This window comes from Penicillium atrosanguineum (genome assembly GCF_028827265.1).
Source record: "Penicillium atrosanguineum strain IBT 20685 chromosome Unknown utg000007l_segment0_segment0, whole genome shotgun sequence".
In the NCBI taxonomy this organism is placed as follows: domain Eukaryota; kingdom Fungi; phylum Ascomycota; class Eurotiomycetes; order Eurotiales; family Aspergillaceae; genus Penicillium; species Penicillium atrosanguineum.
Window position 1 is genome coordinate 188,040 of NW_026623139.1, and position 24,100 is coordinate 212,139.

General features: G+C 51.9%; 7 protein-coding genes across 7 annotated transcripts; 3 read left to right on the forward strand and 4 right to left on the reverse strand.

Annotated features, from left to right (window-relative positions):
* Window positions 1-664: 664 nt before the first annotated feature.
* N7443_008263 (DNA topoisomerase 2) lies at window positions 665-6,009 on the forward strand (the record flags this gene model as incomplete). The annotated part of the gene is made up of 3 exons (XM_056888319.1): window positions 665-745; window positions 806-1,138; window positions 1,201-6,009. The coding sequence occupies 3 exons, from the start codon at window positions 665-667 to the stop codon at window positions 6,007-6,009; spliced, it is 5,223 nt and encodes a 1,740-aa protein (XP_056737621.1).
* Window positions 6,010-6,545: 536 nt separating this feature from the next.
* Window positions 6,546-8,084, reverse strand: N7443_008264 (uncharacterized protein; the record flags this gene model as incomplete). The annotated part of the gene is made up of 4 exons (XM_056888320.1): window positions 6,546-7,504; window positions 7,556-7,640; window positions 7,699-7,817; window positions 7,874-8,084. The coding sequence occupies 4 exons, from the start codon at window positions 8,082-8,084 to the stop codon at window positions 6,546-6,548; spliced, it is 1,374 nt and encodes a 457-aa protein (XP_056737622.1).
* Window positions 8,085-9,603: 1,519 nt separating this feature from the next.
* On the reverse strand, window positions 9,604-9,846 carry N7443_008265 (Mitochondrial substrate/solute carrier; the record flags this gene model as incomplete). The annotated part of the gene is made up of 2 exons (XM_056888321.1): window positions 9,604-9,803; window positions 9,825-9,846. 2 exons carry the CDS (start codon window positions 9,844-9,846, stop codon window positions 9,604-9,606), a joined length of 222 nt encoding a protein of 73 aa, XP_056737623.1.
* Window positions 9,847-11,343: 1,497 nt separating this feature from the next.
* On the reverse strand, window positions 11,344-12,779 carry N7443_008266 (uncharacterized protein; the record flags this gene model as incomplete). The annotated part of the gene is made up of 7 exons (XM_056888322.1): window positions 11,344-11,805; window positions 11,861-12,057; window positions 12,115-12,232; window positions 12,294-12,325; window positions 12,391-12,507; window positions 12,576-12,599; window positions 12,740-12,779. The coding sequence occupies 7 exons, from the start codon at window positions 12,777-12,779 to the stop codon at window positions 11,344-11,346; spliced, it is 990 nt and encodes a 329-aa protein (XP_056737624.1).
* A 924-nt stretch (window positions 12,780-13,703) lies between these two features.
* N7443_008267 (uncharacterized protein) lies at window positions 13,704-14,840 on the forward strand (the record flags this gene model as incomplete). The annotated part of the gene is made up of 1 exon (XM_056888323.1): window positions 13,704-14,840. The coding sequence occupies one exon, from the start codon at window positions 13,704-13,706 to the stop codon at window positions 14,838-14,840; it is 1,137 nt and encodes a 378-aa protein (XP_056737625.1).
* A 313-nt stretch (window positions 14,841-15,153) lies between these two features.
* Window positions 15,154-19,134, forward strand: N7443_008268 (uncharacterized protein; the record flags this gene model as incomplete). The annotated part of the gene is made up of 5 exons (XM_056888324.1): window positions 15,154-15,332; window positions 15,391-15,481; window positions 15,543-18,170; window positions 18,220-18,528; window positions 18,592-19,134. The coding sequence occupies 5 exons, from the start codon at window positions 15,154-15,156 to the stop codon at window positions 19,132-19,134; spliced, it is 3,750 nt and encodes a 1,249-aa protein (XP_056737626.1).
* Window positions 19,135-20,221: 1,087 nt separating this feature from the next.
* N7443_008269 (putative nuclear serine protease HtrA2/Nma111) lies at window positions 20,222-23,493 on the reverse strand (the record flags this gene model as incomplete). The annotated part of the gene is made up of 5 exons (XM_056888325.1): window positions 20,222-20,398; window positions 20,455-20,652; window positions 20,708-21,325; window positions 21,376-23,013; window positions 23,080-23,493. The coding sequence occupies 5 exons, from the start codon at window positions 23,491-23,493 to the stop codon at window positions 20,222-20,224; spliced, it is 3,045 nt and encodes a 1,014-aa protein (XP_056737627.1).
* Window positions 23,494-24,100: the final 607 nt, after the last annotated feature.

Consider the following 24,100-nt stretch of genomic DNA (forward strand, 5'->3'; position numbering starts at 1 on the left):
CCATCGTTGAGGTGATGGACGGCCAGATTTATCAAGACCTTTCGATGTTAACTTTAGCTCTCCAGCGAATACTATATGCATTCGCGCCCAGATGTAACATCCTATTCATTGTGGGGTCTGGTAATGTGGCAGATGGTCAAGTGAACCTAGGGAAATACTAGTCCCAAAGACGACTATATATAGCTCCCCTGCAAGTGACACTGTTTTTCTTACTTCCTTCTTAAATTAATATCTGAAATAGTCTGGTCAGAAACACCATGTTTATCAAAACACGACACACCGAGGTGAACAGTCGCCACATCTGTTGCTCTTCGCGCCAGACGCAGAGCTCTTATCGTGCCATCCCCGTTCGGCACGTTTGTTGTCAAACTTCCTAAATGGGAAATGGGCTGCTCGGGCGGTGAGGATCAACGATGATCCGAGTGGCCACTGCCCTCACCGCCCTGCAACCCGCTGGCAGTCGCGTTTCACTTTGCGCTGGAAAAAAACAAGGTCACCCCCTCTTCATCTCTTCCTCGCCAGTCCGAGTATGCTTGGCTGTGACAGCTTTGTCGCGTAGCTTCACGTCTTCTTTCACTTTCTAGACACCGTCACTCGCTTTTATTCGACCTGAGGCCGAGTTCCTCAGTTTTAATCGCCGGTTTACCCGGCACCGTCCTCGATCATGGACGACTCCATGATGGACGACGACGTTTTCGACATTTCCGACGGTGGGAGCTCTGATTTTGTGCCTGAGCCCGCGACGGTACGTATTGTCTCTATTAAAACACCTGAATACCGCGTCGCTAACCACATCATCATACAGAAAGCCAAGGCCAAGGCGGCACCGAAGAAGGCGGCCACTGCCCCAAAAGCCACCACCAAGAAGATGACGCAAACTACACTTAAGCCCAAGGCCAAGTCAGCCCCGGCCAAGAAGAAGGCCAAGGCTGACAGTGAGGATGAGGTGTCAGACGTACACATGTCCGATGATGACAATTCCTTGCTCTCCCATACCCCTCCCAAGGCTAAGAAGGCTGCTGCGCCGAAACGAGCGGGCTCAAAGCCCCTCGGAGACGTCGAGAATGAGTCCTTCGCGGGCGAAGTTGTCTCCGAGGCACAGGGGAAGGATGGCAACGCATCAGATAAGTACCAAAAGGTGAGTCGCTTGATCGAACAGGCCTGCTCACGGAGCTTCGGGCTAATGCCAGCTTTCTGCAGCTTACACAACTCGAACACATTATCAAACGTCCCGATACCTACATTGGCTCCGTAGAAGCTACCACCCAACAGATGTGGGTTTACAACTCCGAGTCCGAATCGATGGAGTTCCGTTCAGTCACTTTCGTCCCTGGTCTCTACAAAATTTTCGACGAGATTGTCGTCAACGCTGCCGATAACAAGCATAACGATAAGAACATGAACGAGATTCGTGTGACCATCAGTCGCGAGACTGGTGAAATCAGTGTTTGGAACAATGGAAAGGGTATTCCTATCGAGATCCACTCGAAAGAGAAGATCTTCGTGCCAGAGTTGATTTTCGGCCACCTTCTCACATCTTCCAACTACGACGATACTCAGCAGAAGGTGACCGGTGGTCGTAACGGTTTTGGTGCGAAGCTCTGTAACGTTTTTTCAACGGAATTTACCATCGAAACCCAGGACGCGCGCCAGAAGAAGAAGTACAAGCAAACTTGGAGCGATAATATGACCAAGATGGGAAAGGCGAAGATTACGGATGCCACCAAGGGCGATGACTACACCAAGGTCACATTCAAGCCCGACTTCTCCAAGTTTGGTATGGAGGGAATTGACGATGACTTCGAGGCCCTCGTTAAGCGCCGTGTTTACGATCTGGCGGGTACATCCAGCGTTGCTGTGAAGCTCAATGGTACCCGCGTTCCGATTCGTAACTTCCGAAAGTACATGGAGATGTACACCAAGGCTATTCGCAAAGAGCGTGGTGATGACGGGCCTCCTGCCAAGGACGAGATCATTACCTGCAGCCCTGACCCTCGCTGGGAGATTGGTTTTGCGGTCTCCGATGGTGCTTTCCAGCAAGTTTCGTTCGTAAACTCCATTGCTACGACCTCTGGTGGAACCCACGTCAACTACATCGCCGATCAGATCTGTAACCGCCTGGCTGATCAGGTCAAGAAGAAGAACAAAAGTGGTGCTACCTTGAAGACCGCTCAGATCCGAAACCACATCTTCATCTTCGTCAATGCTTCCATTGTGAATCCGGCTTTCACCTCACAGACCAAAGAGCAGTTGACCACTAAGGCAAGCCAGTTCGGTAGCAAGTGTGTTCTCGAGGAAGATTTCTACAAGAAGGTTCTGAAGACGGAAGTGATGTCCAACATCCTGCACTTCGCTGAACAAAAGGCCGATCAAATCCTGAAGAAGGGTGATGTCGGTCGTCGTTCTCGCATGAACAACCCTAAGCTCGTGGAGGCCAACAAGGCTGGCACTCGGGATGGCCATCACTGTACCCTGATTCTGACGGAAGGTGACTCTGCCAAGGGTCTGGCCATGGCTGGACGTGCAGTTGTCGGACCGGATCTTTTCGGTGTTTTCCCACTCCGTGGAAAGCTGCTCAACGTTCGTGATGCGTCATTCGATCAAATATCCAAGAACGCAGAAATCCAGAACATCAAGAACTTTATTGGCCTGCAACACAAGAAGGAGTATACCGAGACCAAGGGCTTGCGATACGGTCATATCATGATCATGACTGATCAGGATCATGATGGTAGTCACATCAAGGGTCTACTCATCAACTTCCTTCAGGCCCAATTCCCTAGCTTGCTCAAGATCCCTGAATTCCTCATTGAATTCATCACTCCCATCATCAAGGTCTGGAAGGGCGACCCCAAAAATCCAACCAAATCGAAGTCATTTTTCACCATGCCAGAGTACGAGGCGTGGAAGGAGGAGCACACTGATGAACGTGGGTGGGATCACAAGTACTACAAGGGTCTGGGAACCAGTTCCACAGAGGATGCCCAGGTCTACTTCCGCGACCTCGATCGCCACTTGAAAGAGTTCCATACTATGCAAGACAAAGAAGAGGAGCTTATCGAGCTGGCATTTTCGAAGAAGAAAGCAGATGAGCGAAAGGAATGGTTGCGCCAGTACAAGCCCGGTACCTTCTTGGATCACACCACAGCCAAGATCACATATACCGATTTCATCAACAAAGAGCTCATTCTTTTCAGTATGGCTGACAACCAGCGTTCTATTCCGTCCATTGTTGATGGCCTGAAGCCCGGTCAGCGCAAGGTCTTGTACACCTGCTTCCGCCGTAATCTGAAGAAGGATATGAAGGTTGTTGAGCTGGCGGGTCTCGTTTCCGGAATGACAGCCTACCAGCACGGCGATACATCGCTCCAGCAAACGATCGTTGGCCTGGCTCAGACTTTCGTGGGTTCAAACAACATCAATTGTCTTGAACCCAGTGGAAACTTTGGTAGTCGACTTCAGGGTGGTGGCGATTGCGCCAGTGCTCGTTACATTTACACTCGCCTGTCTCCCTTTGCACGCAGAATCTTCCACGCCGCTGACGAGCCGTTGCTGAGCTACAACTTGGATGATGGTAAGAAAATCGAACCAGAAACCTTCATGCCTGTGGTTCCTTTGATCCTGATCAACGGTGCCGATGGTATCGGAACCGGATGGAGTTCCTCCATTCCTAACTACAACCCCGAGGATGTCGTGAGCAACATCAAGCGCCTGATGAAGGGCGAGGAAGTTGTGCCGATGCAACCGTGGTTCCGTGGATTCACTGGGGAGGTTGTCGCTATAGGCGGCGATCGATACAAGTTCAGTGGTATCATCAAGGAGACCGGTGATAAGGAGGTCGAAATCACCGAGTTGCCCATTCGCACGTGGACTCAGGACTTCAAAGACAAGCTGGAGGACATTATCAAGGCTGAGAAGGTGCCCTCATTCATTAAGGACTACAGGGACTACAACACCCACAGCAAGGTTCACTTCGTGATTCAACTTGACGAGAAGAACATGAAGGGTGCTTTGTCGGATGGCCTGGAAGAAAGGTTCAAGCTCTCCAAGACCATTGCGACTACCAACCTGGTCGCATTCGACGCGGAGGGCCGTATCACCAAGTACGCGACGGTTGATGATATCCTGAAGGAATTCTATACTATCCGTCTGAAGTATTATGAGCGCCGCAAACAGCACCAGCTTTCAGAGCTTCAGAAGGAACTGGAGAGGCTGAGCAACCAAGCCCGCTTTGTTCAAATGATCATTGATGGCACGCTGGTCATCTCCAAGAAGAAGAAGAGTGTTCTCGTTACTGAACTGAAGGAGAAGAGCTTCAAGCCCATTGCCAAAGTGGTCGAAGCCTCCAAGCTGGGCGAGGACGAACCTGTTGTCGAGGAAGGCGAGGAAGCCGAAAGCCGCGAGACGGAGACGTTGTCAAGTTCTTACGACTACCTGCTCGGCATGCCCATGTGGTCGCTGACCCAGGAGCGTGTCGAGAGACTCCGTCGCCAAATTGGCGATCGTGAGATGGAGGTTGATGCCTTGATCAAGCTCTCCAAGGAGGACATCTGGAACCAGGATCTGGATGATTTCATCAATGAGTGGCGCTTCCAGCTTGAGGATGAAGAGCGTCGTCTCCGCAAGGCTGCTGGCCTGGGCCGTCGTGTTTCATCGAAGCTTGCGACCTCCACTGGAGCTCGCGGTGGTGCCGCCGCACGTAAGCGCAAGGCTGCTGCTGGCGAAGACCCAGATGACGAGGACTTTGCTGCGCCAAAGGCGAAGAAAACGGCCGCGGCCAAGAAGAAAGAGCAGCCGACCAATAGTCTGGCTAATTTCCTTAACAAATCGACGGACAAGCCAAAGGCAAAGACATCACCCGCTGATGGCGCTGCTGACTCGGATGATGACTTTGATTTCGAAATGGAAGTAATGCCCAAGAAGAGTCGTGGAGCATCCAAGCCAGCTCCCAAGGTAGAGGAGCTCGATGACGATGATTTGATGGACATCAACGACGGTCCTGCAGACCCTCCCTCTCGCACATCCGCCCAACCCGCTCCTGATCCATTTGATATCGACGACGAGCCCGAGGTCGCTCCGCCAAAGCCCAAACCAACAGCGAAGCGAGGACCTAAAGCCGCTCCGGATATATTTGATATTGACGACGAGTCTGAGGCTGATCAGCCCATAACTAAGCCGGCCGCGAAGCCGGCCGCGAAGCGAGGACCTAAGCCCAAGGCCAAGCCTGTTGTCGATGACGATGATTCCGATGACGACTTCCTTGGGATTGCTAAAGAAGCCCCCAAGCCTGCTGCTGGTGGTCGGGCTCGCAAACCCGTCAAGTACGCCGCCGCCGCCGCCGACTCTGACAGCGACAACGGAGATGATCTCCTCGGTGATGTCAGTCAGATGGTCAAGGGCATCGGAGGTGAAGTCTCGGAGTCTCGACCCATGATCTCCTCGTCGCGATCCCGTGCTGGAAGTAGCGCCAGCTTGATGCCTCCTCGTTCGGCCACTAAGGGCAACTATGATTTCGACTTCGATGAGACCGACTACAGCAAGCTTGTTCCTTCGAAGTCGCCTCGCCGCTCACTTCAAATCAAGCCCAAAGACGTCTCTAGACTCGATGATGACGAGGATGAAGTTGAAGATGAAGATTCTCCTGTGAAGCCCGCACCCAAAGCGAAGCCCGGGCCCAAGGCCAAGGCTGCTCTGAAGCCTCGCGGTCGCCCGAAGAAGGATGCTGCTATCCCGCCTGTCAAGTCTGCCCCGGCGAAGGCAATCAAGAAGAAGCCGGGTAATGACATCTCAGATGATGACATTGAGGCTATGGCCAATGACATTTTGGATTCTCCAACAGGCAAGAAGGATGCATCTGATGATGAGCCCGCGCCTGCGCCTCGACGAGCCGCTGCAGCCCGTCCGTCTCGTCGCACAGCCACGCAAGCAAAGAAGACCTATGTCATCGAAGACGAAAGTGAAGATGAAGAATCCGCCGATGATTTCGACGACGAGGATGAGAGTGATTAGATCGAAGCTAAAGAACATTGAGGGAGATTTTCTTTCGTTCCTCGAGCACCGAGGCGCCGGACTCTTACTTTCTTACCTAGTGACTCTTTTAATCATTTTATGTTTTCTTGGTGTTCAGGCAGCGCCGGCCCGTTTTGCAGACCAAGAGTTGCCCTGCTATTTTTTTTCAGGCGTCCCATATCTCAATTTTATTGAATCATTTCCCTTTTTTACAATTGTTATTCGTAGAAGCTACGCTGTATTGCTGGATATGAAGAGTCACACAGATTCCTTGGTGGTGAAGCTATTCGAGAGAGAACCCTGACGACAACATTACGCTCTCTGCTAACAGATTGTCTTTAACAAGAAAAAGGTTCATTCTTCTACAGAAAACCGAACAAAATCAAAAACACCGTGCCTCCCTGCATCCATGTGCATCGCAACGTCAAACATTCTAAACCCGATGCCTTCAGAACCTCGATGCATATCAACTCCACAGCTAATCTCAGACACAAAACCTCCGAGCTGCCATTGACCTGTAAAAGAGCAGTGTTTCCTCACAGAGAAGCGCAACGTCTCTTGCGAGCGTTTGGGATTGGTACAGCTTCAAGAGAATCATGCTCGTCTTCTGCCTGCTGCATATGCAAATGGAGCAGGGCATGAGCAGCCTTGACCTCATGGGCAAAGTGACGCGCGGATGGCGAGGTATCACTTCTTCGGCTCCTAAGGCTCCTAACAGACCGAGGAGGATTCTTCCTCGCACTCATGGTCGCATCGCCCGTTGAACCTCGAGAGACAGGCGTATATGCGTCGTCAGACTCGTCAGACTCGTCGCCGGAGAAGCCAGAGTCGGTGCAGAAATCCCGTGTCTCTACATCGGCCACGCATGAATTGGCTTTGCCCATTTTGGTATCTCCTTTCGCAAGCGAAGAAAAGTTGGGTCTAGGGCTATCATCGGTTTCAGATCCACTGCACTCGCTCGACATATTTTGCTTTTGACAGGTATTGAGGGGATGAAAGAACTGACACGGCGAAATACGATCCCCATGGGGAGAAACATATGAGCTGCGGGGCGGGACATTCACCGGGGTCCAGGAGCTGGTAGGACTCTGGGGAGAGTGACAGTACGGCTCCGAGGACGAGTCTCGGGCACTGCTAATGCTGTCTTCGTAGCTATGTCGAGCGAATTTGGGCCTATAAAGCTGTCGATTTTGGTCATCATAGGTGATAGAGCGCTGACGACCTATTCTCTGTTGCCCATGAGGTCCACGCTGTTGAGATCCCTGGCTTGAAGCAGCACGAGGCTTCTGGAGCTCAAGGCTACGGTAGAAATTGGCGGCCTTGGTAGCTTCCGCCACAATGTGTGCATCGATCCTCATAATGCCATGACTAGGCTGGCCTTCGGGGATGCACATGGAAGGGAAGTCTGTGCCGAATAGGGGCGTCAGAGCGTAGCGAATCTTCCAGCAAAACTGGGCAGCCATAGCCTTGGCCGCTTCGTATGGCCACCAGTAGCCTAGAAGACAGCTTTAGTATGCTTTGGAGCTTCGGTGATCGAGATTCTCACCTTGAGCCAAGATTGCTCCGCCGGTGATGCTGTGGCAGATATCCTCTAGGCCCTTGTTGTTTCTCAGTGCCTTGCCAGGAACGGTCTAAGAGCTTGATGTTAGGTCTCCTCTTTCTATGGCCATTCATAGCATTTGAACAAACTACCTTTGCGTAGCCCAAGCACTTGAAGAGATGCGTAGTGCGCACAAGTCCAACATTGTAGTCCCACATCACTGTCCACACAACGTCAGAGCCCGGTTTCTGGAATGTGTAATTGAAGACTGGATAATATTAGCGATGGTGCTTGGCAGTAGTAGAGCAGTAGCAAGGGACATACCATGAAAACTATCCCGACCTGTCTTCTCTTGGAACGACTTTTTGTCACTCTGATATGGAATATGTCGAGGGTATTTGGCGATCTCGCCCATGGGCTTGAGTTGGAACTCCTCATGTATTCTGGCTAATTCTTCATCACGCTCTTCACAAGGTGGGAAGCGGACCTCTCCCACAGTATTTGCAAGTCGGAATGTCGGGCTGTCTTTCGGCATCTTAGCCTTTTTTTGAATAATTGAAAAAGTAGTCGCTGGTAATGCGGTATCTAAACGCCTGTAGACTGCGAAGGGGGCCCTGGAGAAATCTGTGAAGTGTGACCTCTGGAGCTCCGAATGGTAATGCCTCGGGGGCTCCGGGAGATATGTATTGCGGTACTCTGGAACAGGTACGGGCGCTTTGGGAAAAACTACCTCCTGTGAGCCTTGTGAATCTGGATCTGGATTCAATAGATCCCCAATCGATGCCATAAAGCCGGAGAGGAAGTGAGAGAGGATGGCTTCGAAGGGCGGAAAAGTTTGATGAAGAAAAGGAAGCAGCGAGAGGGAGGACGTGGGGAACAAAATACGTTTTCCAGAAGCTCGTGGAGAAAGGGAAGTTCCAAAATCAGAGACAAGCCAGTTTGATACCACGCTATGTGTCTTTGTTCTTAGGTTTGTTCCGTAGGATGAGTACAGTGTTTGAATATGTCGAGGTACTAGCGGTGTGTCTAGGTGCTTCGTATCTACAGTGCATGGAGATATATGGAAAGCATAGCTTCTGGAATCATCTCACCGGTTCCTTCTATCACGAGGCCGTTGAAGTTGGACGAGTCCCCGTGGGCCTGATTGCCTCTCCCACGCTCTTGACATCGACTCTGGGCCGGTTATGCTGTGTTGCTTTCATTGATTTTCTTGATGCCTCCTGGACTATGACATGTCTCCCAGCTTCGAGGCCATGCCGGTTTCACTGCCGCTGTAGGTACCCAAGACTTGGAAGTCGAAAGAACAAGGCGATGTTTCTTTTCTGTATTTACATGGTAAAGCACAGGTGTTTCTGGTCACCGCCATCTCTTCAGAGTATCTCTGCGTGCAAACAGGTTGTTGACGGTATGATGCACGTATAGCAATATTCGTCCACAATCTTATCTTTACTTTCTATGTAATGATCAAACAGCGCACATGCGTTGTTCCGTGTGAAAGAGAAAGCTATATCGAACAAAACATCCCGCGAGAGTTGGCCTCGGGGTGAAAACCAGAGGGGCGGCTGGCGCAGCCGGAGAATTAGGAGTATGATTTGACATCCAATAAATAGACCTAGCTTCGGGTGGCTCAGCGCGATGGAGATCAAAGAGGTCTGAGACCTCGGCTGGCTGCAGGGTATCGATGCCTTGTATAGCGGGAGACTGCATGGTCTGCTAACGAGTCCTTCCTCGTCTGTCTATGTCTATGTGAAGTAATGCTGCGAGAAATAGACTTCCGATCTCATGCTGGACACAGTGTACCAGGCCATCCACAGATGCGCGGCTCGTCCAAGGGCCTAGTGATTCAAAATGCCCTGCAAACGGACGCTTGTTTTGCCACGTATCCCGCTTCCTAGCGACATCAAAGCACGAGACCGCTCTTTGAGATACCAGGGCTGCATCGAAAAGTGGATACTCTAGTGCTTTTTAGAGTGAGGAAGAAGCTTCCATGCAGGCTTCGCTGCACAATTCAGACACGTTGGCGGTGGCTCGTTCGTCCCTGTCAGGGCTCGGATCTATCCCAGCTTCTCCGATTTCTGCTCCAGTCCATTCTTCAACTTTCCCCCATTGTATCCATTCGCGCCGTGCAGCCCATATTCCTGATAGTTCCAGGGGTCCTCGCCAATTGGCACTAGGGATATCTCCTCCAGGCTAAAGCACAGCATATACGGTGCAGATCTCACGATATCATCTACCAGGACACATTCCCATTTCCCTACAGATCTAGGCAGCATACCTCTGGAATGAGGAATTGTCATGGCCATTGATCCCCCGGAACCCATCTAAACTTCGGTCTGCAGCCCAACGATACGAGTCTGAGACCGAGAGGCCAAAGAAGACGACGGGATCCGAATGTCTTAGACAGGCTGGCAATGAGTGACTGCCCCGTTAGGCCCAAAAGAGCGGTAAACCCGAACATGCGTGTTCGGTGCTGCGAAGCGGTTCTCCTGTTCTATCCACATTTTGGAAAGCGAAAACTGGAGGTCTCAATTGGGATGCTGCTGTGAGGGCTCGAGCCTCCTCAGGGTCCTCGTCCTCAACGACGTTCCAGGACGCACCCTCGACTTCCTCCCCGAACAGTCTCACTTGTTAGCTCCTCTAGTATTGAAGGTATGGCTTTTCCCATCAATGGCTCTGTGTTGGTCACGAAAACAGCTTCAATAGACAATGCATGAAGCTAGCGGTGGTTGAGGCAATGCCGACACCACCTGTGCAAAGCACCTCGAGACTCGAAATCCTCTGTCCAAAGGCCTACTCCTCATGAATCCCTGCTGAAGCTGCAAGGTCTAAACTATAATCCATACAAACCTGGTTGGAATCTGGGGACTTCGTTCCAACACGAGCGTATGGCGACATAGCCCCGGCGCCTACATTATTCACTGGCTCTACACCTAAACTAAAAAGTGTCAGGCAACAGTCAAGCCTTCTTAAGATACTTCTGGCTTCAAGTTGAGTACAAGTCCGTGGTGAGCTCATCTCAACAAGACTAGTTTTCGAGCACACGGCAGAGAAGGGTAGAGGTAACGGATGCACTCCCAGGCCGGCCTGAATCACGATGCGGAGAGTTGGGAGCTTGGTGGACCGGGATGAAACTTAACGGCCGCCTCTCACGGCGCCGGGATGCGTTACTCATGTGGGAGCATGAAGCAATATGAGGCCACTTGCAGGCGCCACGTCCAACAGTTGCCCAAGTTGGTCGAGTCGAGGCTCCTGCGCGTCTTGCACAGATCGTACAACTCGGACACACGGGGACTGATGTCTTCTAGTGAGATGCTACGTTTTGTTGCTAGAGGCTCGAGGACCGGCACGTTACAGGAGAAGTTCATTTGGGATCTATGAGGGGGCAAGCGTCACATTCATAAGATTTATCTTGGACAATTGCATTAGAACAATTTCAACCCGAACGAAATAAACAAAGGGGGCCAAGAAGACTAAATAGACAGATAAAGGGTGAAAGGTGAAAGGTGAAAGATAAGAGGTGAAGTGAACAGAAATAGACCGGAGTCATGAAAGTCGATTCATCGTCCGAGCGTTCCACATAGGTAGTTTTCGTCATCGGGGCAAGCGGTGCTGGGGCCTGATATACATCCCAAATGATCCGAAGAGCTAATGGAGGGCCCCAACACCTTTCTCGCGTACCGTAAACCATTGTTGAGGATCAACGGCGCAAGGCATATTCCCATTTTTATCAAATCGAGGACTGTTATTAACAGCCATCCAGTTCGACAAATTGGGGCATTATGAGGCGTATGCGTTTAGATGGCGAGAAGAGGCTCCCGCTCTGTCTGCTGTGCCGCCGGCTCGGTCGACTCAATAGACTCAACGACGGGCTCGACCTTGGGGGCTTCGGGGAAGTCCTCGGTCTTGATAACGGGCTCCGAGATGGGTTCGGTCTTCACGGGGGTGGGAGCAACCTTGCTCATCTCGGGGGAGGCGGAGCGGCGGCCGATGTACTCCTGGGCCTTGGAGCTGTACTCACCGACGTACTGCTTCATAACACCGGTGGCGTGGGAGGTGTGCTCACCGGCCATATCCTTCAGCTGGTTGGTCTGCGAGGTGATGATGGACTGAAGATTGGCGATCTGCTCATCGATGATCTCACGGTTGCTAATGTACACAAGGGGACCGAAGTAGGCGGTGGTCACGGCGATCACGGCCAAACCCCAGAGCGGGACGAAGCGGATGAGCCAGTAGCCGGTGAAGGCAGCGAAGAAAGCCTGAGACACGTTAGAAACTCATAGAGGCATTCATAGAGGCAGCATTAAGACATACGCCGACAGTGTGGGCGACATTCTCAGCGAAGAGGATGCGCTGGAACTCGATCAAGAAGAAGTCCAGGAGCTGCGAGATGTCCTCAAGAACAGCCTCGTGGGTCTCCTTGGGGATGGTGTAGTAGCGGCGGGGGCGGAAAGAGCTGGCGATGCCCTGCTTGAGAATAACATGGCCGGCAATTTCAACGGCGGCGGTCACTACCAGACGAAGTCAGTTGCCCACTCCGGAAACAACGGGTCACGCGACCAACTCACATCCCAACGACATGTACAAAAACTTGAAGGCCCAGCGAAGGAGAGGCAGGTAGCGAGCGGCGAAGATGAAGCCGATGACGCTGGCATAGGAAACGGCGGTCGCACGGGGTTGCTCCCACTGTACACCGAAGAAGTCAGCAAAAAATATCACACCGCCAAAAAGTCTGAGGCCAACTCACACTCAGCAGACTATACAGCAGAGAGTGGTAGTCTGTATTTCAATCAGCTTTTTGGTGTTCCTATCGCCCAAACTCGGTCCGGCAGAGCAACACATACGGGTCAATGGCTGGCCATTGTCAGTGGTGGTCGAAGGGATCACCCGCGAGTTCTTCAAGTCGCGAAGCTCGCTGCTGGTCTTGGACGCTTCAGACTTGACCTTATCAACAACAGGACCTAGAAAATCGCGTATTAGCTGGAATGTTCCCAAAGCCTCTCCGCACACCCGCAAAGAGTCTATTTACCCTTCGTCACCACATCGCGGATGTCTGCATACGCGGAAGTCCGGAATCAGCCGAGTGTCATTGTGGGGGTAGATGGAGAGGAGTTAGAAGTGGGAAGACAATAGGGACTGTCGAGCTTGTTAGCATCCCGTGAGGAGCAGGAGTCAGGAGTTGTAGTACCTTACTACTGGTGTTAGGATAGCTCACGTCACCAGAGTCGGCCATTTTGGAATTAAAAGAAGTCAAGGATCACAAGGAAGAGACGACTGAAAGGAAGGCGGAGGAAGGTGAAGAGAAGTGAAGAGGTGAAGTGGAAAAAGGAGCGCGATAAGAGATTGGAATTGTTTTGGTGTGGATTGTCATGTGCGCCCAAGGGTTCCCGAACACCTTTGACATCATCATTCACGTTTCAAGTTGTTATACATCGTCCTTTCCCTGATTATCAGCTCTATGACCATATTCCCTGGTCTTCGATGATTCCCCCTTATTCCCGGATTTTCCTTGCTATGTCCCCTCCAAGCTCGTGTCCAATCTGGACTTGTTAGAAGTACGGATACCTTAGCTCTCCGGCGACTCGCGGCCAGCTCGGCCCATGCGCAGTGCATTTTCACGCGCTCATCGGTGCCTAGAGAAATCCCTAGAAGACACGCTCGCCTCTCGACAACTCCATAGACTGAACCCTGAAGCTATATTCTTTTCTGATTGTCTCGATATACTCATAATCTCGAGATTATCAGAGGTTTGTTTTCTTCTATCTCGGTTTTATGGAGCCTGATACGGTAATAGTGGCCTGCAATGGCGCCACAGGTACCGACTTCAAGTAACCTACAACGGTACTCTGGTAATAGTCAAACTAAATTGAACTTCGTGCTGGCTATCTCACCTTGTTTATTGGAGAATGCTATGTATTGTGAGAATGTTGGAAATGAGAGCTACAAGAGCAAGCCCATTACACGCCCCCACGATCTTGTAGATGTCGCGCAACCCTCCACGACGCAGGGTGTGGTCAACAAATCCACATGAAGGGCCTCTGCGAGGACAAATTTGTACATTGTAGGGCTTATGCTCTTCTACTGTAGACATAGAAGTTCTCGACCAATAGACCATCTAACAATCACTGAAAGGTGGGTTGGTCCTCGAAATGACTCGATGAGGGGATTCCCCGCTTTCAGCCTCAAACTCCAGACAACACTGACAACTCAGACCCTTGAACGACATCTTGGTCGCAAGAAGAGAGCCCCCAACGCCGAGATGGACCCGACTCTTTCGTCCATGTCCTTTACAGACTATGCAGATCAGAGTCAGAGTGCACTTTTCTCTATCCTTCCTCCGGAGATTCGCTCGGAGATATTTGCCTTTGCCCTGGCCAGTGCCCCGGACACCACTCAGCCCATTGACCAGGATGAATATTGCATACGACCCGGGTACGAGACTCGCCACTTTAGCTGGACACAGCTGCTTCGAACCTGCAAGCGAGTCTACATGGAGGCGTGGTTCATGCCATTCATCTGGTCCGAGCATACATTCTATATGGCCCGAGCAGATCGTTCTCCCCGCCGAACCATGTCCGTCAGGAAGATGCAAGAATGTCTTGACTTGATCTATCATCGACATGGAGAAGTTCAAGGCGGTCAGGTACGACTGTTTGCACAGCTTTTTATGCTCGAAAAATCCCGGGACTTTATGGGACTCTTCAACCCAGGCCTACCCCATTTCTACCCCAAATCCGTCACCATCACTTTACGATATACGGATACCTGGGAATGGGAAGTAAATCGAGCCCTCCATATCTCTGGCAAATGGTGTCGATGGATGGTGCTGCCGAGGAGTGTGACGAGCTTCAAAATGGACATTGAAAGCATCGAGCGGCGCAAAGACGAGGTGGACTATATTGCGAACGAAGCCGCAAAGAAATGGCACTTCAAACGCACTGATGGTGTTAATCTCCTGGCTCAATCATCCGATATTTCCATCTCCCGGTGGACTGGGAGCTCTATTCTGGGCGGCAGGCGCTGGGTGCGAGATGAAGTGCGGCCTGGTCAGCTTGATTACTATGTTGCGACAGTAACCTGGCGACCTTCAGAGGACTCCATCGGCGATCGCCCACAAAGAGCCCCGGATCTTACTGTCGAATGGGCTCGACCATTGCCTCCCAACTTAGGATACGATTGTCTCCCGGAAGATACATTGCAGAGACTCAATATCTCCATGGACACCCCCGCCGAAGAGGCAGTCGCGCAATTCGCCACTCTGACTGTCACGGAGAGGTCATTGGTACTTACGTAAAGCATGAGATAGACATCAACCGTTCAAGAACAATCAATTCACCAGATAAAGAAAATTACTGAACAAAAAGACGAAATCCAGAATCTTAGCATGTGTGCACGTGACGACTAGATACGCGTTTCCTAGTTGGGATGTGTGTTTTGATCCTCGACCAACCTTCATTCCCGACGCCAACCTTGGAGCCCCGACACCTCGCACCCATTCGACTCCCGATGCTGTACCAACTATAGTAATTTAATCCACATCTCGAAACCAACATCTATCGCGCCCACCGACACCGATTTCCCCCAACACTCGGCGCGTTGTTTACATCATGGCCGCAGCTAGTGCGCGGGCACAAAAGCCCGTCGGCTCTGCCGCATGGATCGCGGCGGAGAAGGAGAACATGACGGAGCTGCTTGAACAAGAAATGGAAGAGGTGGAATATCCCGTTCGACACGAAATGGAATGGTTGAACGAACACATGACGGAGATCTTCTCCAAGGGCCAAGCGTGAGTCGCGATCCTTCGCTCGGGCGGGCATTGATCTCAACGCTGACCTTCATCGCAGAAACTTTACGGATGTATTCAAAACCCCTGGAAAGATGAGGGGCAAGACTCCTCGCACAGCCCGAAAGCGAAATGTGGAAGAGAACCGAGTGGTGAGTTGTGTGATTCAGTCACATTTCCACAGTCGTGGCTAACCTAACCGAATGTCTGCAGCCGCTGAGCGAGATCTTCTCATCTGCTCATAAACAAACGGAGAACAAGGCGATCAGTCCCAGTCCATTCATTCACCGCGTGGTCTCGAAAACCACCTCCGCGGCTCCGGGCCCGGTTACAACATTAGCCACCCCTCGCTTGAATCAAGCAGAGAAGACGCCACAACCTCAATATCCAGATCTCAGCCAAAACCTGAATTCTTTCACGAAGTATAATACAGACTCGGGCTATCATGGCATGGAGGATGACGACGAAATGGTTTTGCCAGACACTCAACCAGACACACAGGTCTCCTCCACACAACCTTTGGAGGCAGGCGAGCCCATGGAAACGAATACCCACGTCGACCACTCTATCAGAGAGCAAACGGCAGATGACTCCTTCCACTCTGCACAGGAGAATGTTCGAGCTCGCGAAGAGACTATCGAGCCGATAAATAGGGATTTGACCCCGCGACAAGAGCGTGTTACCCGTTCCAAGGAGGCCAAGCCCAAATATGCTGAGCCCCTCATGAATACCCCTACAGTTAAGGCGCAGCCAAATTCAAAGCAAGAAGAGAAGATGGCGGTACAGCAGAAGAGCAAGGCACAGAAGGTTGACGAGCTGACTGCAAATGCCAAGGCTTCATCAGAGAAGATCCCAACTATTGAGCCTTCCAATGCGCAGCAACCCCAGAATGATGACGTGGAGATGGAAGAGCCAGCAAAGGAAGACACCACTCTTGACGACATTGACGATATTGACGATATCGGATCTCCCTCGGACGGTTCCACTCCCGAACGGCTTCCAGTACGCAAGAGCAGTCTGAGTTTCGCCTCTCTCCCTGCGCGGGAACCTCTTACAAAGACTATGGGAGGCTCGAGACTCTCTCGTACTAGTCACATCGACCTTCCCAAGCTCAGCAATGGAAATCGCCTTAGCTATTTCGGCCGCCAAACTGGAGGCCACCGAACAGCTCAGGCCACATCCGATGACAATGTGGCCGAAACCGGTACTATGGACGTCGACGATGCAAAAGAACAGAAAGACGACACTGAAATGGATCAAGCGAGCAAGGTTCACGACAAGAAGTCTACCCAAAGCCTTCATGAAAGGATCAGCATGCTCGGTAAACAGCATGCCTCTCGGACCGGAAAGTCGATCCCATCCGTGGTTAGTTTGTCTAATGGCCATACTGCTAGCCAGGTGGCCTATCCAGATTTGCAAGCCTCCAAGGCAGAGACCAAGCAAGAATATAGCCAAAAGACAACAGAGGCTGTGCTTTCCGAACCAACAGCAGGCGATGAGGACGATTGGATCAAGCCTTTGGGCTCACCCAGCCAACCAACCCTTTCAAGGAGCAAGACGACAGAAGTTATGGAGAAACTATTTGATGTGGATCGTGTCCCATCGGCTGAGAAGAAAGATGCTTCATTTGGAAAATTACAGCGTTCTGCCCAGCCAGAGCGTCCGAAGACCGCAACTTCAATTTTCTCATCCCCTCGTCCACATGGTCACCAGCAAAGCGCATCTACGTCTCATATTGCTACTGGTGCCTCCACCACCCCTACTGGGTCTCCTAGACGCTTCGACGGGCCGCTGAGTGCATCAAAGATGAGACTTCAATCGATCATGAAGTCTGCTAAGGGCTTGTTCTCCAGCACCGGTAGCCCAGGGCGAGGGGACACCTCAAGTCCCGAGCAGCTGAGGACTCGACCTGGGAGCGCTGTGGTCGGTGGTAAGCATGATCATGAGGAACCCCAACCACGCCAGATCTCTAGTCCGCCACGACAAGAGACCCGACGGACACGAAGCTCTACCGAGAAGGAAGAGAAGCGCCTGCAAAAGGAACGCGAGGATCGCGAGGAGCGTGAGGAGCGTGAGGAGCGCCAACAAGAAGAAGCACGGCAGGAGAGAGCCCGGGAGCAGGAAAAACTGCGGGCTCAGCAACTGAGGGCGGTTCAAGACAAGTCGTCCATCGAGCCTGAGGAGCGCACATCCCAGAAGTCGACCCAGCCTCAGCGACAACAGCCTCGTAGGCCTGACTCAGCCCAAGAGACGTCCAAACTCTCTATTCCTCAGCTCAAGCAAAACGATCGACGTCCCAAACCGACTCGTGAGCCAGTCCAGAAGCCCGAGCCCCAGCCGGTCTCAATTCGTGTGGGGAGTACACTTTCTCGTATGCCAATGCCCTCGTCTTCAGTCTCCAACATTCAGGAGACAAGTGCTCCCGCTCCTGCTCCTATTTCCAAGACAAATGTGAAGAAGGTTAGCAACCAGTCACTTCAAACGTCTTCCTCTGTAGGTAGCTTCAAGAGCACCGCTTCCAGTCAAACACAAGCGCAGCGAAAGGCCCAGCTCGCAAGTGAACGAAAGAGGGAGCAGGAGGAACGTCGGAAGGAGGAGCAAAAGCGTGAGCAGGAACGCAAACGTGCTGCCCAGCAACAACAAGAAGAGGCCCGTCGGCAAGAGATGCGCAGTCGTGCTGAGAGTCGTGCCGAGAGCCGTGCCGAAGCTGAGCGAGAGCGTCGGGAGCGATCCGCTCAGGAAGACCCCAAGAAGGCTGCTCAGATGCAAGCGATTGAGAAAAGACGACTGGAGAATGCTCGGAAGCACGAGAGGCAGGGCAGCCAGCAGCCCACTAATGAGGTATGTAGGCTCTGCGGTGAGCTTTTGGAATTTTTGCTAATATGAGCAGGGTCCGATGTTGCAGCACGAAAGGGCGCCTTCGCAGTCTCAACGGAATGATCTTGGAGCGACCAGGCCCGCATCTCGCTTGGGTTCAACCCAGCAGTATCGACCAATCAACCCGCCAGCTCCTAATCCAGCCAAGCCGCCCAAGAGACTCCACGATGAAGATGCAGGTCATCGTCCTGCTGTCGTCAAGCCTAGTAACGTACAGGCTTCTGGCGAGGTCAAACGACGCAAAACAGAAGATGAACACAACGCTATGCAGTCGGTGCGGCCTTCGATGCATCCGCCAATCCGCCAGTCTGGTGCTCGCAAGGTATGTGCCCGTATCATCTCATGGCTCTCGTCAGACCAACTGCTAACTAAGAACTCTTCAAAGCCCCCCTCCATGTTTGGGCTCTCTGGTATGGGACAGCCACCAAAGTATGGCCAGCCTCAGCGGCCCGGAGATCTATCCAAGTTCGCGTCCGGTAAGATTCCGTTCGCCGAGCCAACCCACGCACCGCCACCTACGCAAAAGCCTACGCCTAGCTCTGCTCAGCGACCCCCGCCCGTGGCCAAGCCATCGCCGAAATATCCTAAGGGTGAGAACATTCACCTGCCTGAAATTGCCACAGATAGCGAGGACGAGGACGACTCTGACTCTGAGATGTTCCCCGTTCCTGGGTGGGCCCAGCCCAAGGCTCTGGATGAAATCCTACGCGTGCAGGACGGAATGGAAGTCGATTCGATCTTCGGTCCCATCGCTCCCTTCTCCTTGGAGGATACTTTCAAGGCGGACAAGAAGATCAAGAAATACCGCGATCGCACTAGCAGTGCCAACTGGAACGGACCGGACGGACTTACCCAGGAAGAGATTCGGAAAGATGTTGCAGAGCGGCAACGGTTGCGCCTCAATGGCGGATGGTCCTTCGATAGGTAGACGGCTGGACCGTGTATTGGTATTGAAGTGTCCCACCCGCGATTGAGATGTCATATTGAACAGCAGAGGCAGTCATGGAATAGTTCGCTTGCAGAAGTGGTGTTTTGGTGTTTGGGAGTGTTGATTTATCGGCGTCCATGTATTTTTTTTACTTCGACGAGATGTCTAAGCTCCGATCTTAGACGCAGTCGCGTATATCCACTGGTGCATATGGCTAATAATTGGGCTGTTCCAAGGGGGTTGTGTTATTATTCCGTGTTCAAATTGTTCAATGGCACTTGAAGTGTAATTCTTATAGCTGGCTCCTTCCGGGCTCCAACTCCTTGTCCACAGCAACTCGTCAAATCAAATGAATCGCATATCATAATAATGTAAAGCAATAATTCGAGTCTGGCCTCATATAACATTAACCTGTTAATTAATACATCAACTAGCATCATTGGTCTAGTGGTAGAATTCGTCGTTGCCATCGACGAGGCCCGTGTTCGATTCACGGATGATGCAAAGCAATTTTTTTGTCTTTCCCCTCCTCACCCAAGGTGGGAGGGAAACTTTGGATCTCATGATTTTTTGAACTTATTATTTTTCTCTCTGTCATTCCTCTCGTACTCTAATCGTTCCCTGGTATATTGTCATATGTATCTGGTTAGCTATATGCTAAGTTGGCTGGGCAAATTCCAGCTACCCAGGAATCCGCAAATATATAACTGTGGGGCCGGGCCACATTGGAAAAGAGACGCTGGGTAGGATATACATATGTAAGCTCGAAATGCGAACAAAACACTGGGCACCCATGAATGCAAATACAGAGGTGAATGTAAGATTCGGAATCGGGTGATACAGGAAAAATGATTCAATTCGGTGCATTCGTCGCAGCACCTTCAACGTTGGGTAGATTGCGTGGTATGAATTTTTTTTTAGATTTGGTACCTGGCTCTATTTCAGACCAAAGAAACCATACACGTTCCTGGAAAAAAGCAGACCTAAAGATCTAATGAACCTCCCCTTTACCAGCCCGACCTAGCCGCGCCACCAAACCGAATATTGTACATGACACAAGTCACCCGCAAGACAAGTATAATCAAACCTACTCCATGTCGGGCTCCATGTCGCTAGCACAACCATCCCCGCCCTCGTCCATGGCGTCAGGGTTCAGATTCGCAGCGTCGGAAGAGATGCCGAGCTTGTCGGCTGACTTGTCGTGGGGGATGGTGCGCCAACCCGCGGAGACAGAGGGATCTTTGAGATACTCGGACATGGGGAACTGCAGGTGGGCAAATTAGAACTTAAAATAGAATGATTGTAAGGAAATTGACTTACGTAGTGATCGTTCTTCTTCATAGTCACTACCCACGGAACATTGTCGAAGGTAACGGCACGAAGACGGAAGTATGTGTTGTCCGGAATCTGAGCAACTTGCTTGACAAAGCTATCGAGATTGGGTGTCGGGACACCGTTTACAGCAGTGATGAAGTTAGTCGGGGCGAGACCATAGTGGTACGCAGGAGAGCCGCGGCTCTGAATACAGGGTTAGTCACATACGCCAACCTGCGATAGGGAGAACACTACTTACTCTAGCGCTCACGTAAATCTCACTGTGGAGCTTGGAAATTTGTTGCCGAACAGCGTGATGGGGCTTCTGCAGGACAGCACCGCAGAAGACGACAGCACGGTCAGTCTCAAGGTCTTCAGTGGGAACAGTGGGAACTCGGATGCGCATCTCCTGACCGTTTCGAACGATCAAGGCATCCAGGAAATCCTTCTCATACATCATGTCCAGCTCCGAGACGCGGGTGATGAGCTGCTCATCCAAAGTCAGGATAATGTCGGCTTCTTGGAAGCTATCGATACCCTCAGTGGCAGTAAAAATCACCGGCGTGCAGTCAACCTTGCGCACCATGAAAAGTTGGTGTCGAGAGGGGTTAGCCTGCGCGACCTTCTGGATCCACTCTTCAGAGACGCCCATAATGCGTGCCTGGCTCATTTGCACGACATAGCTTTCCATGTTCAAAATGCGCAGCTTCGGAGTGAGACCCTGTTGAATTTTGGAAGTGACCGGAAGCAACGACGGCGTGGCGAAACCAAGGTGGTACTCGACATCCTTGTGAGAGCTGGGTGTGCGTTCGCCGAGGTAGTTAAGCCACAATGCCTGCACCACCCCATCCTCCCCAATCAGAACACCGTTGGTGCACTGTCCACTAAGTCCAGTATCAACGGTGATGGCATCGAGGTTGATGGCGCGGTAGCGGGGGCGGAAGCGTTGGCGGGGATGGAGACAGTGGTAATATCGGTGACGGCTGTCTTAGCCACAACGATGCGGAAGTTCTGGTTGAAGCCGACAAATATGGTGTCTTGTCCCTGCTTGATATAGTCGGTACTGAGTCGGGCGCTCTGAACAGGCGCATCAACTAGCTTGGGATCATATTGGATAATTGTATAATTCTGAAGCGGGTGCAGGAAGACAACGCTGGCAGTGACGATGACCGAATCGGCGACTGTGATGTTGATGTCGCAGAGATCATAGGGGACAATCGCTCGCGACACCACGACCAGACCCTTCTCGGCATCAATGACCAGGCCGAAACCGGTCTTCTTGGCCTGAGGATATCCATCGAGCTTCAAAGGCATGGTACAAGAGACCCGCACGAAGCTGCGGACAATCTCTGCAGCAGCAGGCTGGCTCACACCGTCCAACTGGATGAAGTCCGCCTTGCGGGGAACAGGTGGCTCAGCCGGAATCGGGTCCGCGAGATCTGAGAAGTCCCAGATACCAGAGGTATCATTACGAACAGCCAAACGCATCTTCGGATGCCAGTGACGGTCGACGTAGATGATGCTAGTCCCCTTGGTGTGAAGGTCTCTAATATGACGATATGAAATGACAACTCGTGCGCGGTCCGGAATGGTCTTCATAACCTCGACGAACTCATTCAAGTTTCGAGTTGGCCGCTTGTCAACCGAATCAATGATCCACCCCGATAGCGTGTTCTCTAGTTTGAAGGAACCAGCCGCTTCACATACGTACACACCGCGGGTGGCGATGGCATAGAGGCGAGATTGTTGGTATGAAAGGTCATGGAAGGTACCTCCGGCCACAGTAACAAATCGATCAGGGGAGATGGCATGAAGGTCGCCAACATCACATTCCACCTCAACGTTTTCTCCCCCTCTTTGCACCAGCAAATTTACCGTCTTGCCCACACTGGAGTCCAAAATATCGTCAAGACGAACAAATTGAGTCAAAAGCTCTCCATTCACTTGCAGCAACACATCGCCCTCAAGAATCTTGCCGTCTGCAGGTCCCTCAGGCAGGATGATTTCAGCTGCAAGCATGTTGGTCTCGGTGGGTGCTGCTTTACGCACAGCTGCCTCCCACTCAGGAGTCAAGCCTAGACGACGGCACTCATCGAAAGGCTTGAGAATCCACTGGGTCTGAATGGTGCCTCGAGTGACGGGCTTGCTCTGACGGATACATTCTAAGGCACGAAGGGGGCGGTCTAGCGGTAAGAAATAGTCGGTTGCAGCACCATCAGCTCGTCCACCAGCTTGCAAAGCGACCGCGTTGCCGTCGATGTTGACGACAGGACTTCCGGAACTACCACCACTGGCAGCAGCCGCCGCCTGGATGTAGTTTGTGTTGAAGTCACTGTATCCCTCGCCATACTCTGGTGCATTCCGGTCCAATCTACTGATCACACCCGACAGAATGCTCAGCTTCTCGCCTGCATCGTTACCGACTACGCGAATCTCAGCGCCGACCCGAGCTGCGTCCGGCTGAAGCTTGAGTTCCGTGAGGGTCATATAGTGAATCGCCTTGGGATCAAATTGAAGGATGCCGAAATCGTGAACGGGGTCTCGATAGACTGGACGGACGTCACACTAGCAATTGAAGACAACAATTAGATCGCTGGTCAAAGCTGCATACTATCCGCTGGAATGACTTACCTCCTCGTGGTTATCGAAGATGACGTATCCCCAGAATGGACCAGCGCCTACTACATGCCGATTTGTCAAGATGTATCCGCGCTCAGCATCAACGACGAAACCAGTCGCCTGACTGCTCATGGAGAGCTCGGTGTCAAAGGAGCAGGTCTGGCAGAAGTGGATAGACACGACGCTCTTGACCACCGACTCAATGGTGGCCTGCCACTCGGGCGAGTCTGCTTGCGCAGGGCCAACAGCCATCATGCGACCAGTCTCATCGTCCTCCTCGATGTCGTATACCGTTCCATTCGCCGGGGTAGAGTCTCCGGGGGTTAGCGCCGTGCCCTCGGGCTTTAGGTGCTTGACCGGCCGCTCCGCAGCACTGGCGACAGCACTGCGCTTGCGCTTGGCGCCAATATCACCGCTTGCATCCATTATTCGAGCAGTCGATAGGGGCAATTGTGAGGAAAGGCGAGCTCGGAGGAATGCCGGAGGGACTTGGTAAGAGATTTGGCGGGAGTAGCGTAGGGAAGGCGGAGAAGGTAGCAAAGAAGGAGCCACAGGCCAATGCGCGGTAGATAGCTTGAGGCTTCTTCTACACACCAACAAAGACATTCGCGTCGCAAAACGAATCTTTGAATGTTTGGATGAGGCGGAGTGAGAGAGAAGCGCTGATTGGGCGGTGGGTGTTCACACGATGCGATCATTCGGCGTGGCCACGCGCCGCCGATCTTTGTCTGCTATTTTTATATCAACATCGACGAGTTTCTGGCAAGCTGGCCTAGCTAGCTATTTAGCTATTGATCACAGCTATGGATAATTACGATTATAGATTCAGATGGAAATCAAGTGCATTTGCTTGAGAGAATACGTAGAAATACAACTATGGTTGGAGGGTCATGTCCCTCAGGGTCCCTGTTCTGAAACCCCCTTCAAGATGACCCCTAGCGGCCTAGTTCTTGCGTGAGATACCTTGGTGGTAGCATCCAGACCACATATACCAAGGCAAGTGCTCATGCAGTGACGCAGATAGGGCAGGAGA